The 13,693-nt window shown below is 36.8% G+C and overlaps 1 protein-coding gene across 4 annotated transcripts in view; it reads left to right on the forward strand.

Annotated features, from left to right (window-relative positions):
- Nucleotides 1-9,872: 9,872 nt before the first annotated feature.
- Nucleotides 9,873-13,693, forward strand: part of LOC124795243 (zinc finger protein 250-like) — a 182,907-nt gene continuing 179,086 nt past the window's right edge. For 2 of the 4 annotated variants that reach the window (XM_047259173.1, XM_047259175.1), the window contains exon 1: nt 9,873-10,058. In XM_047259173.1, coding sequence (XP_047115129.1) covers nt 9,979-10,058 — 80 coding nt within the window. In that variant the 5' untranslated portion in view covers nt 9,873-9,978. Of the gene's footprint in view, nt 10,059-10,130; nt 10,488-11,071; nt 11,299-13,693 lie in introns of those variants that run through there. The other 2 variants (XM_047259176.1, XM_047259174.1) reach the window with 2 other exon arrangements.

Here is a 13,693-nt window from a genome sequence, read left to right on the forward strand (position 1 = left end):
ATACCACCTTCGTATGTGGGGGCAGGAGCATCGAATTTCCAGTTTTACCATTTGGACTGAACGGAAGTGTAGGTGTATTTATCTGTGCAGTTGACAGAGTGCTAGGGCCCAAACTTTTGAGTAAGTTAACAGTATACATGGACGACCTTTTAGTCGCTACACCCACTTGGGTAGAACATTTAAGATTAATTGAAAAAGTATTGAGCCGTTTCTCCGAATATGCAGTAACAGCAAATCTCAAGAAATCCAATTCTGGACCATAAAAGGTAAAATTTTTAGGACACATAATCTCTTTGGAAGGCATACTGCTAGATCCCTAAAACTTGATCTCATTAGGAACTGCCCTATTCCCTAAAATAAGAGACAATTAAAGGCATACATAGGCCTAGTGTCATTTTTCAGGAAATTCATCCATAACCAACTTATGAAGAGTGATACTCTTCTCAATCTTCTGTGGAAAAATAGACCTTGGGTATGGGACAAGAAATGTCGAACCAATATCGAAAACATCAAGAGAGCCCTATTAAATGCTTGTTTTTTATCTCAACCAGACATGAAGATTGATTTTTGTTTATCCGCCGACGCATCTTCTCACAGTCTGCGTACATGCCTTTTTTAATGGTAGAAGAAGAGGGAAATATTGTACCTCAAGTATTTAGCTTCTCCAGTCGCATCTTATCCGAAGCTGAACGTTCATATTCAGTCACAGAATTAGAGGGTTTGACTATAATTTGGTCCTTTAAAAAGTTTGAATATTTCCTTTGGGGTAAACACACAAAAGTGTACTGTCACCATCAGTCCCTAGCGTTTTAGTTAACTTGTAAATTGCTATACCGATGGATAGCCAGTTGGTGTATGTAGCTTCAAAAATTCGATCTTGAAACCTATGCAAAAAAGGAAATCAAAACATAATAGCTTATGTTTTTTCTCGGCTACCAAAAGGCTTAGAGGAATTCAACGATCTTTTAGTGCATTAAGATGAAATAAGAGCTATGTTGATGGAAGACAAAACACTGCAACCATACTATGTCCACATGTGCCAATATTTGGAGCAATTACACCAGGAAGACAGACGCTGGTGTAACGTAAGAGCAAAACGCCGCATTATGGCAATGAAAAATTAAAAAAGGTATTTCACTATTTACAAAGGTGTTTTGTTCCATAGGAAACATCCCAAACTAGAGAAATGGCATGTGTGTTTGCCAGAGGAATATGTGGATGATTTTATCTTATAGACATACAATACTTGGGGTCGTAATGGCATTGCAATATGCTTTGATGAAATAGGTAAATATTGTTGTTTCCCCAACCTTAGACGAAGAGTGCTACAGATGATAAGAAAGTGCATTGTTTGGCAGAAAGCAAAACATTCTAATATTTCCAAACAGATAGAACTGCATCCCATTGTGGCTAAGAGACCTCTAGAAAAGGTATTGTTAGAAGTGGCTGGGCCTTATCCCAGAGGTAAAGGGGGAGTAAAATATATAGTTGGCCTGTACGATATTTCCACTAAATACATACAACTGTATGACATACAGAAAGTTACAACCAGTTCAATAATAAGACGAATGAAAGAGGATTATTTTCCAAGAGTAGGAAAACCAGAACTCATGTTAACAGATAATGCCTCGTATTTTGTGGGATGTAAATGGAAATAGTTTGTAGATTACAACCGAATCAAACACATTTTAGCATCCAAATTTCATCTTGAAGGGTCCCCCGTAGAAAGGGAGTATAATGAATTCAACAGATTTGTGGGTGACCTATATACCTTGTAAACATTCTATGTGAAATGAATATGTCACTACTTTCTTATAAGATGTTAACAACCTTCCCCATATATCAACTGGATTTACACCAAATGATCTGACAATCAACTGCAAACAGGTAGATGAAGGAGCAAAACCTTTGTCCAAGATACCAATACCGGAATTATCAATGGATGATAAAATATGACAAGCAGTAATCCACCTTGAAACCTGGGATAAATATAGGAAAGGAATTTATGACAGAAAGCTGAAATGTACAACAGAGTTTTACATAGGACAAAAGATGTTAATTAGAACACATCCCAAATGTACAAAAATTGGAAAACTGAACCGTAAGTGGTACTTACTATACACCAGACCATAAATGATTACCAAAATCCCCTACCCAGGAGCATACAGACTGATACACGCAAACACGGGTAAATACAACGGCTGTGCAATATATATATATATATATATATATATATATATATATATAAAATTAAACAAATTACTTGTGTAGTATTGGCATACTTATTATTATGATTTTTTGCAGGGAATAATTTATCTGTTCCTTTAATCCACATATTTCGAAAATCATGAGCCAGTCATGTTATGGACTTACTTCTGGTGTCCTTGGTTATATTCATCTTCTTCTGCAATGATAATTGTCTCTTGACCCTGTGTTTAACATTAGTTCTTGATTGGGCTTCTTCTTGCGATGCAGGCCGCTGACATTGAGATGATGCACGGAAGAAAGGAAAACTTTCATGGTTTTGCAGAAATAATAATTATTATTCAGACAACACAAATGGTTGCCTCACACATCTTACAAAAATACATCTTCTCCACTCGAGAACTAAAGACAGAGTCTCTCTAATGAGTGACAAAAAAAATTGAAAGGCGTTTTTTTTAACATTTGTTATTCACCTTCCGACATAGCAAAATATATCTTTATGGGCGCTTACAGTGGCCATGCTAATAATTATTATCATTGGTTTTAAATTTTTGTCTTAGCTTGTTGGGGCTTTTCCTTATGTACTTACATATTGCCTCTCCACTGTGCGGTGACATGCAATTGAGGCGCACAGTGTTTTGTATATATTAAAAGTATGCAAGTAAACAAGCGAGTACAATATGAGTGGCAAACTGAATAAGAGGTCACATAATGCCTATAATACACCTTAGCTTTCAGATTTATAAGGTGAGTAGAGATGCACACATACATTAAATGAGTTTGTGATAGCATGACTGCACACTGAAGTAAATGAATACATAGTTGATTACATGAAAGAGGTATTAGTGACCATCGAGCCACTGTACACTTATCTATAAAGATTTAGTTTTAAGTTAGTATTAAGTTATCGACACGTCCTAAAGTGAAGAAAGACAAATACTTGTCGAGTGTTAGGTCCCATATAAACATAAGAAAGGGCTGCATGGCAAGTAAATATAGTTGTATGTTTATGATATGTATGAAAGTAATAGTGTGCAAATATATGCAGAAGAATGAGTTGCAGCATGTTGCATATCACGATGCTGAACAAAAGTGGAGCACTACCAAATAATCAAGGGGTCAGAACCTAACTACTGTGAGCATTGACTACTCGTGAAAGGGTCAGACACCTGATTTATATTGAAATTTTTATGCATGTTTCTTACTTAGGTAAACATTGTTTTACGATCATTGTATATAAAATATCGTATTGATGATACGACTCTGTATACCTCAGCACATGAAATGGCTATTCTTTATACAATGAACATAACAAGTAAATACTGAGCTGTACTTTTCACCACTGAATAAGTATGTGATACGATTGGTATCGCCAGATTTGAGCTGCGTTTAAGACAACAAACTATTATGATCTTGGGATCACAATGAAGTCTTGTAACGAGATGTATCTGAGCACATAAATGCCTTTCCGTGAAATTTCCTCAACCCTGTAGTGTGTAAATCCTTCCTGGAGAATGCTAGAGAGGCGAGCCCACGTGTAGTTATTTATGCAGCCAGTAGAATCCGTTGTAGCGACTATTGTTTGCTTCTTTAATTACTTGAAATTGATAAATATGCTCCAACAAGAAGTCACTGTGAATTCGAATGAAATGTATGTCAATTCATGCCATGAAGGAAAAAAGAATCTATTATTGTACGAGTGTTATGTAAAGAATTTATAACCAAACGAGAGCAAAAAGTGTACTCATATAATTGAAATTGAACAATGTAATGAGATTATAATTTAACAAAATGTACTTAACAAAATGACAAACAGACTATAATGCATATAAGCAATGATAATGGCATGTCAACAAGTGAATATGATAAATTTATTTTTGTAGTGGTACTTTTTTGTTATGTGTATAGCATGTGGGAAGGACACTAAAAGATTTTTTTGTAATGTAACGGTATGAAAGACACTCAAAATCAAAGCGCAAAAACATACGAAACCTGGGCAAGAAACTTACCTTGTTGGCGGATGTCAGATGTATGACTGGTGGTGTCCCCACTGAATAAGTGCGAGCGACAAGTTGGAATACATTCCTTGGGACCACTGATATGGAAATCAGTTGCCACCACATTGAAGATTTCACAAAGGATCACGCCGCTGAACTAGGAGAACGCATGACATAGGCACTCTGACTTTGTATGCAACACATGAAAGTGAGCAGGGATGGTAACGGACATCGAGCATGCTTCACAAGCTAAACACTGGGCAAATACTGACTAACAATAATGGGACTATGTGCTTACAGCAATCACTTTGTTATGAAGGAAAATTTATGTATGTATGTGTTAAGGGAGCTGACATGCCTATATAAATTTGTAACCATAAAGGATACCTCATATGGCCCATAATGGCTCGAGTTATCAACCCCAAAAAAGAGAAATAAGTTCTGACAATGTGCACTTCCATATGACGTCAGTGCACAGTGGGGGGCAATTGCAATGTATCATAATATTATTTTTTTCTTTTCTCCCTCGTTCTTTTGTTCAAAAATTTGTATTCTAATTGGACATTAAAGAAGTGCTATAAACGCTATTTGGGAGACAAAGTTTATTAAAAAACCATCTGTTCATCATTTCGCCAGCGCCGAAAATCCTGCATCAAGAGGATCAAAGGAGACAAGAAGAATTTGTGTGAGAAGAGGGGGGAGGCAATCTGAAACCATAACTGTCATACCAAGCTCTACGCACTACATTGGTAACAAGAAAAAGAAGTACATAAAGTTAAGTACTAAATATAGGTATTGAATATTGAAGGTCTGTTGGTATTAGTGCCAGTTAAGGTCCACTCAGGATATGTATACCACCAAATTTTTCAATTATTCTTTCAAAATTGCTTTTTTAATTATTTAAGCAGCAATTATTAATCAGATTCCATTATATATTACATTTTATCCCCCCTGCAAGTATTCAAAATATTACTCTTATCCCATGGCTTGTGAGACCTTCTTTACATTTTTACATTCAAACCGTGACCTGCTATCAGAAAGTATGGCTTTTGGTTTACCAAATTTCACAAACTAGTCCTTTTCTCTAACTTAGTCAGAATCACTTTGCCAGTTGCATTAAAAAAGCAACAGAGTCTTTTAAATTTAGAAAATACTTCCGAAACTGGTTCTCTGACATTTGTCACACATGTTATATGGTTATTTATCCTCCTTACAATGTTGTCAAAAAATACACACTCTCTTAGTTTTAGTATATACTTATTAGTACCTACATGTGCAAAACTCAAATTGATGTAATCGCTTACATTATCTATGTATGCACCGTTCCATCACACCTTCCAGTCTTTCACATTTTCATTACATCACCTAAACAATACACCTCCATGTATCTTTTGGTATTCAGAGAGTTTATTGTAACAATTTGGCTTACCAAGTACATTTTTATGTTCTTCCATCTCTCATCATGATTCAGTTACATTCTCGTGTATTTAAAAATTCCTCCTATTTTCTTCTTTCCCTTAACCCCTTTTATATGAAATAGTTTTACAAGATCCTCATTTACATCTTGTCCTACATCACCATTTTCTCCTAGTGGTAGCCTGGATAATGCATCTGCTACTGTGTTTTGTACCTATTTCAAAGGGAAATTGTTGCATAAAGACTATCCACTTCATCAACAATGAATGCATTAGTGTAAGTTTCTTCAAAAATATAAATGCCCTGTGGCTAGTATAAATGATAATTTTGTTTCCTTACTGATAATCTCTGAACTTTTTGAATACCCAAATTATCATCAGAGCTTCACTCTCTGTGACACCGTAATTTCTCTTGTACCTAGTCAATGATCTGCTTGCAAGGGCAGTTGTCCTGTGATCTTCCTCCTCACCATTCCCAGAATTTTGAAACCATTCTACTCTAATACCATATCTACTTGAATCAGTCCCTAGACAATAAGGTCGGCTAAGGTCAGGATGGTCTAAAATTCTGTCCTCTTTCAAAGAGGCTCCTTAAGATGGATAAAAGCTTCCTGACAATACCTCTGATGACGTCACACTTGACAAAAGAATAGAAGATAAATAAAAGCTAAGGTGGTAAAGACTTCCACAAGAGAAAATAAGAATGAAATCACATACTGGTACCCAGACGAAAACCTGATATCTGATGATCCATTCTGTGATGTCTCTGGAGAGTGCAGCATGTCATCTGATAACACGTACCCAAAACTACGTTCTGACGAAACCTTACACAGCCTGTCAGATTTACAGTGTATGAAATGAATGTGCAGTCAGAAATAATGCAAACATAAGGTACAATAGCCGAAGTTGACGACATCCTATTTCAAATGCCTTGAAAGAAAAACACTGGTACAAATCAACGGCTGATGAATACAAATCTGATAAAACTGATAACTGGAATCTTGTACAATCTCCAAAAAACGTAAAAACTTCAACTTGTCGCTAGATATTGCCTAGAAAGTAAGATGGACGTTACAAAAATAGACCACAATCAAGATGTTTTGAGCAAAAGGAAGGATTTGACTATTCAGAAATATCTATTCCTGTTGCATATTACGAACCAATTAGAATGCTACTTAGTCTTGCAGGTATAAATAAAATGAGAATATTAACTCTACATGAACCAACCTGACAGGATCAAAAAATGGTACAAACAGAGTTTGCAAGCTGAAGAAGAGTATATATACCTTAAAACAAGTTCCAAAGAACAGAATAAGTATTTCTTAAATTATATGGTGACATTAGGCTTTATTAACAGTGACAACCTTCTTTGTATTTACTATACTGTGTATATCTGAATGAAATGTCTCATCTTAGGAAGCAAATTAAAATAAGTGCATAGGAAATTTTTGTAAATCAGTCTATGCATACAAAGTAGATCCTAAGGTACTCCAAGTTTGTTAATTTGAATCCTGTAGCTACACCTTTGGAGTGTGGAATGGAGGCAGATGCAGAAAATCTTGTCAGTAACATGCCACTGCAAAGAACTGAAGCCTATTCAGAAGCTATTGGGAGTCTACTGTACCTTGCGACGATATTTCGTTCAAGTATACAATCTGTGATCAAAAGTATCCGGATACCTGGCTGAAAATGACTTACACGTTCGTGCCGCCCTTTATCTGTAATGCTGGAATTCAATACGATGTTGGTCCACCCTTAGCCTTGGTGACAGCTTCCACTCTCGCAGGCATACGTTTAATCAGGTGCTGGACGGTTTCTTGGTGAATGGCAGCCCATTCTCCATGGAGTGTTGCGCTGAGGGAGAGGTATCGATGTCGGTCAGCGAGGCCTGGCACGAAGTCGGCGTTCCAAAACATCCCAAAGGTGTTCTATAGGATTCAGGTCAGGAGCCTGTCCAGGCCAATCCATTACAGGATTGTTATTGTCGTGTAACCACTCCGCCACAGGCCGTTCATTATGAAAAAGTGCTCGATCGTGTTGAAAGATGCAGTCGCCATCCCCAAATTCCTCTTCAACAGTGGAAAGCAAGAAGGTGCTTTAAACATCAATGTACGCCTGTGCTGTGATAGTGTCATGCAAAACAACAAGGGGAGCAAGACTCCTAAATGAGAAACACGACTATACCATAACACCACCGCCTCCGAATTTAACTGTTGGCACTACACACACTGGCAGATGACGTTCGCTGGGCATTCGCCATACCCACAAACTGCCATCGGATCGTCACATTGTGGACGGTGATTCGTCACTCCACACAACGTTTTTCCACTGTTCAGTCGTCCAATGTTTACGCTTCTTACACCAAGCAACGCGTCGTTTGGCATTTTCTGGCGTCATGTGTGGCTTATGAGCAGTCACTCGACCAAGAAATCCAAGTTTTCTAACCTCCCGCCTAATTGTCATAGTACTTGCAGTGTATTCTGATGCAGTTTGGAATTCCTGTGTGATGGTCTGGATAGATGTCTGCCTATTACGCACTACGACCCTCTTCAACTGTCGGCAGTCTCAGTCAGTCAACAGAGAGGTCGGCCTGTACGCTTTTGTGCTGTATGTGTCCCTTCAAGTTTCCACTTCACCGTCACTTCGGAAACAGTGGACATAGGGATGTTTAGAAGTGTGGAAATCTCTTGTACAGGGGTATGACCCAAGTGACACCCAATCACTTGACCATGTTCGAAGTCTGTGGGTTCCATGGAGTGCCCCATTCTTGTCTCTCACGATGTCTAATGACTAGGGTGTCCGCATACTTTTGATCACATAGTGTAATTTTTGCTGTTGAATACGCTAGTAGATTTAGTAATAAACCAGTGGTAGTCATCGGAAAATGGTGAAACATATTTTTCATTACCTAAAATGAACTATGAAGTTTGCAATATTCTTTGATGGAGGCTCAACACTACTTACCTTTGCTGATTCTGATTATGGAGGGTTTGTTTCAGGCAGGCACTTCATCAGCCGAGTTCTTATCACGTGAGGAGGACACATTGTCTGGCACACTTGAAAGCAATGTCCTGTGGCAACTTCAACCACTGAAGCCGAATACCGAGCCACCATCTCTCTGACTGATGATATATCTTGGATATGATGTCTTGGATCTTGCTGACGTACTGCAAAAACACAATTTTAAGAATTAAGAATGAAAATTATTTGGTAGGAGTGTGGAGAGTTACTAATTTTTCTACGTCTTGCTGTATGTTGTTCTATATATGTCCCAAGTACCTTTTTTTTTTAATAATGCTGTATGCAGTTATTACTCTTTGCTCAGTCAGTTGTCTGTTGTTTCTTGTTCAAGCATATTGTAGGAGAATAATTTACGTTAATGTGTACGCCTTTAAACATAACAAATAGTTACCTATCTTTAAAACAAGAATTTATCGAGACAAAGTGTTACACAATAGAAAAAGGCAGTCTTAATTTATAAGGAGGCATCGCTTCACTAATTTAAATTGTTATGGCATACATGCTTACCATTAAAGTACCAACCAATATAAAAAGTTTCATTTCGTGTGGGAAAAATTCATAACGAATTTATTTACTAGCACAATACGCCATAAAAAGTAGCTTTCACGGGAAACTAGGTAACCTGTCTTTTCTTCATTTCCAAACAATCGTCTCGTCTTTTGGCTTTAACCATAACTTCAAGACCCACGAGAAAAATGCTGATATTTTAACTCATTTTTCTATCAGATAGTCAACTGAAGAAGGTAGTTCCGTTATTAACAAATAGTAGAAAAAATTTGGTTGAAATTGACAACAGATACAACAGATCAAAATAAAAGGAAAAGCAAACTTATTATCTTTAAATGCTAAGCAGTTCTTGTCCTGTTTTGATTTTCAGGTGGTTTAAATAATGCTTAAGGGATAATTTGGCCTGCATTACTTTTTGAGAAACTGTAAATTGGGCCTAAAGTGAAATCTCGAACCACTACACGAATCATCCACTCAGCGGCTGATTCATGTAGTCACTGTGATAATATAATTGGTAACCTGTTTGAAAAATAGAAAATGAATTAATAAATAAATGTCGTGAACGGATAGCTGTGGAGAATGTAAAACATTATTCCACATTCCTGACGACTGTATGTGGTCGTATCGTAAGAACCAAGCTTTCTATCTTTTGTGGAAGCACTTTGTAACTGACTTCTCTGACCTTGAAATCTGCGTGTACAACTGTCTATTAACTGATATGCCTCTGGCAGAGCGTCTTTTAGTATCTCTGGGTGTTTATCTTTGGCGCAGATTTAGTATACGTATAATATTTATAAATTATTATGTTCTAAAGCGTTGCCTAATTCTTTAGAATGTTTAAACACAATTGTGCGTATCCTGACTGCAACTTTTCGTCCACCGTTACTCATCGATTTCCGAAGGATCCAGTAAGGTAAAACACAAATTATGGCTGCTGCGATCAAAGTGTAACATCGTAGGTAGTGACTCTTTCCAACGACTGTGCCGCACAAGTCGCATGTTTGTAATATATTATCTTGTATACAGAAGTCTGAGATTATTGAATAGATCGGCGCTAATTTTACAATGCTTGGAGATGATGATTGTAGTGATGAGGCATTGGAGAAGGATCTACTATACGACGAGAATGCCAAAAATTCCAACAGTTCAATGGAATTTTAGTGCTTCTTAAAATAACATGTCATAATGCCCTTTTTGACGTTTATGTTGTCAGAAAAAAATCGAATATAAAATCCCAAGAAGTTGTCTTACGTTTGGAGGCACAAGACGCATTGCACCATACGCCGCGGAAAAAGTTGAAGGCGACGTTCAGTTGGATTGTTGGAAGTTCTAGTTACGTGGTGTTAGTATTAATGGTTGCTAAAATGAGAGCAGTATAATTTTGTTTCATTTATTTTTGTTTTGTTATGACATCACGCAAAAATCGTTAGTTGTACATGCTGTTCGGTTGCAGGACTATCGATGATTGGTTTGTAGTTCGGTTTTGTTCATAATGACGTAGTGGTCACTGCTTGTTATTCGGGATCTTTTAATGTTAATGACATCTTATAAACACTGCACTGCCCCTGATTTGTGTAATTGCACCGTCTAAAAGATTTCTCTGTTAACGTACGTTTAACATGCCCATCCAGACCTACTCGCGTAGGGCCTGCTGTCAACAGTAGACCGTTATTAGATGTTTTCCATATTTGCCATTCTAAGCTACTGTTTAAAAAGACGGTTGCAACAATTTGGCTGTGGGACATGCATTTGTCACTTTGAACTATTATTGAAGTTTATTTAATTTTTATTATTTATGAGGAATGTGCGTATTGTATCCCAAAATATTGATGCCAAGTGCGTGTTATGTTATGAGTATTATCAAGGTACAAATTTTGAGTTTGATTCTTATGTTACATTCGTCATGTTTTGAAAGTTTAAAATTCATTCTGCACAGAGGAGGATGTTGAAAGAGAAACTTGAAATTGTGATTATTTCGGCTATGGCAGCATTTATTAAAGTTGCAGTTAACCAAAGCAAGAATAAGGTTCACCACGCCAGACAGACTGGCACCTCTATCTAACCAAAGTAGATAGCACTCTGTGGTTCTCATGTACGTGTAATAGTGCCAGACATTTCTCAGCCAAATTGTTAGAGCCATGAATGTTACAGAGGTTCGTATTAAGCAATTCCAAGCAAGGAGAAAGTAATTGCTGGTTTCAGAGAAATACATTAAGTGATTTGTCTAGTGAATCGTTTAAAATTCCTTGGTTTCGGTAGGGTAACATGCCAAAATGAACTCAAAAACCTGCTAAACAAATCATGAAGCTCAGCTCAGCATGTTTTGCACTTTGACGTATCTCGTATTTTGTGTATGTGTAAACAAGTATGTTTTCTTATTTTGAATAATTTCACTAGCTGTCTTGTTATTTCAGTTTTTGGACACTGCAGCATAGTGAACACTTTAAGAATATTTGTTGAAGAAAACTTTCTTGCAGTGGTCTCTTGAAAAATCTTGTGATTATTTACACTCACTATCCGATACATTTACTTCTTATGCTGTTCCTTATCAGTAATAGAAATCAGTTCCAGTTTAGCTGAAATTTACACACTGATGATAGTAATACCCAAAAAGAACTCCTTGGCTCATCATCTAGCATTGAGAATGCAGTTCTGTATTCTGAAGCAAAGATTTCACCTAGGCCTAGCTCCAAACACGTAATTTGAGAAATTAGGAATCACTGTGAATTCAAAATACAGTCAGAGATGTATCTGACTTCTGTGCCCTTGCTACAGATTGCTGCTTTGTAGGTTAAAGAATTGAAGATTTTTGTTGCAATGTTTACTGTGAATGGGCCTTTTATTATTATTACTGAATGGCACAAACTCAATCTTACCACACACAGTGCTCATGATAACAGGTTACACAGCATTTTGTTGCAATGTTTACTGTGAATGGGCCTTTTATTATTATTACTGAATGGCACAAACTCAATCTTACCACACACAGTGCTCATGATAACAGGTTACACAGCAGACGGTTTGTACTAATCTTGCCAAGAGCAAAAGTGAGCAATTCAAACAAGCTGGAATAAATAGTAATGGTCATATGCAAAATGAAAGAGTGAAATTTCTAGTGGTCAGTCTGATAAGTTCGAATAGTCTAAATACAAATAAAAAAGTTCAATTCTCACTGTGTTTATCTAAGGAGTATTTTTCACTCACCGTTGTGTGGGGTTGTGTGGATTATCTTCTGGAGCAATCCACTTAAAGTAAATAAAATATATTCCTTCATAGTATTCTGGAGGAAACTTGCATCATTTAAAATTTGTTGTGAAGGGGAAACTCATAATGGCACAGTCTAGTAATCTTATTGAAGGAGATGGAAAGTGACAGTTGTTTCCTTATTAAACTGAAGAGGATAAAAAGGAACATATTTGGGAACATTACAGATATAAGCAGTTTGACACTAAAGCAACAAATCAACAGAACAGGGAGAATTAAATAGTATTTATAGACTTCTGAAAAGCTTTTATCATAATCTTATCAGAAGGAAAATTCATGTGGGAAAACTAAAATTATGAAACAGAATTCCTGCATGGTAGTTACTTTCATGGCGTGACATTTTTAATGTTTCTGATGGACACACACAAAACTGTCCAAGCTTCTGGTTTCTTCATTGAGGAGGAAAGAGGATTATTTTGGGAAAGGTTAGAAGGAAGGACCAGTCTTTGAGACACCAGGTTGACAAGAACCCATCCATTGTAAGAGTGAGGGGGAGAAAAGGTGAAATGGGAGGTCTTGGAGATTCTGACACCTCCTGCTTAATCTTTTTCTTCCCTTACCCTTGTAACCCTTCAGGTGTATCTCATCCTGGGTGGGTACCAAGCAAGGTGGCATATGGAATGATGGCAGTTTCAGTCCCTGGCCAACCATTCAGATTAATATTTTCCATGGTTTCCCTAAATCACTCAAAGCAAGTAGTGGGATGTCTATAATGACCTTATCATTGAAGGGACTTAAAATGCAAATTTTTTTCTATTCTGGGGTCTGAGTGGCCTGCCCTTCATCTTTAACTTTCCCAAGTCTATCCTTCTTCCTTCCCTATGGAAGATACTAGTATTTTTGTAAGCTAAGATGGTTTTTTATAGTTTTATGTGTGTCTTATCGACATCACAAAAAATTTTGCTGTCTGAAATAAGTAATGGCCAGCAATTTTTTCTCGTAATTTTAAAGATTTAGCATAATCTGTGAGCTAAAATCATGTTGGATGTAAAAAGGAAATGTAAAGAGCCATCTGATTGAAGTATATATGAATTGCTTTCCCAACATATTGATGATATTGAGCCAGGACCAACAAAACAAATGTAATTTATGAATAACAAAGAACTGAGTGATAGTTATTTTTTATTAGAACACTCCTTTTTTTCATTGGTTGATAGCGATGGTTGGTTTGAAAACTGGATGAATTCTGTATACTCTTCTATACGCTGTTATGCTACAAAGAATAAAGAAAATTATTTTTTCAAAGAACTAACAGTGTACACAAATTACTCCTAATTTGCTAAG

Source organism: Schistocerca piceifrons, chromosome 4, assembly GCF_021461385.2.
Source record: "Schistocerca piceifrons isolate TAMUIC-IGC-003096 chromosome 4, iqSchPice1.1, whole genome shotgun sequence".
In the NCBI taxonomy this organism is placed as follows: Eukaryota; Metazoa; Arthropoda; class Insecta; order Orthoptera; family Acrididae; genus Schistocerca; species Schistocerca piceifrons.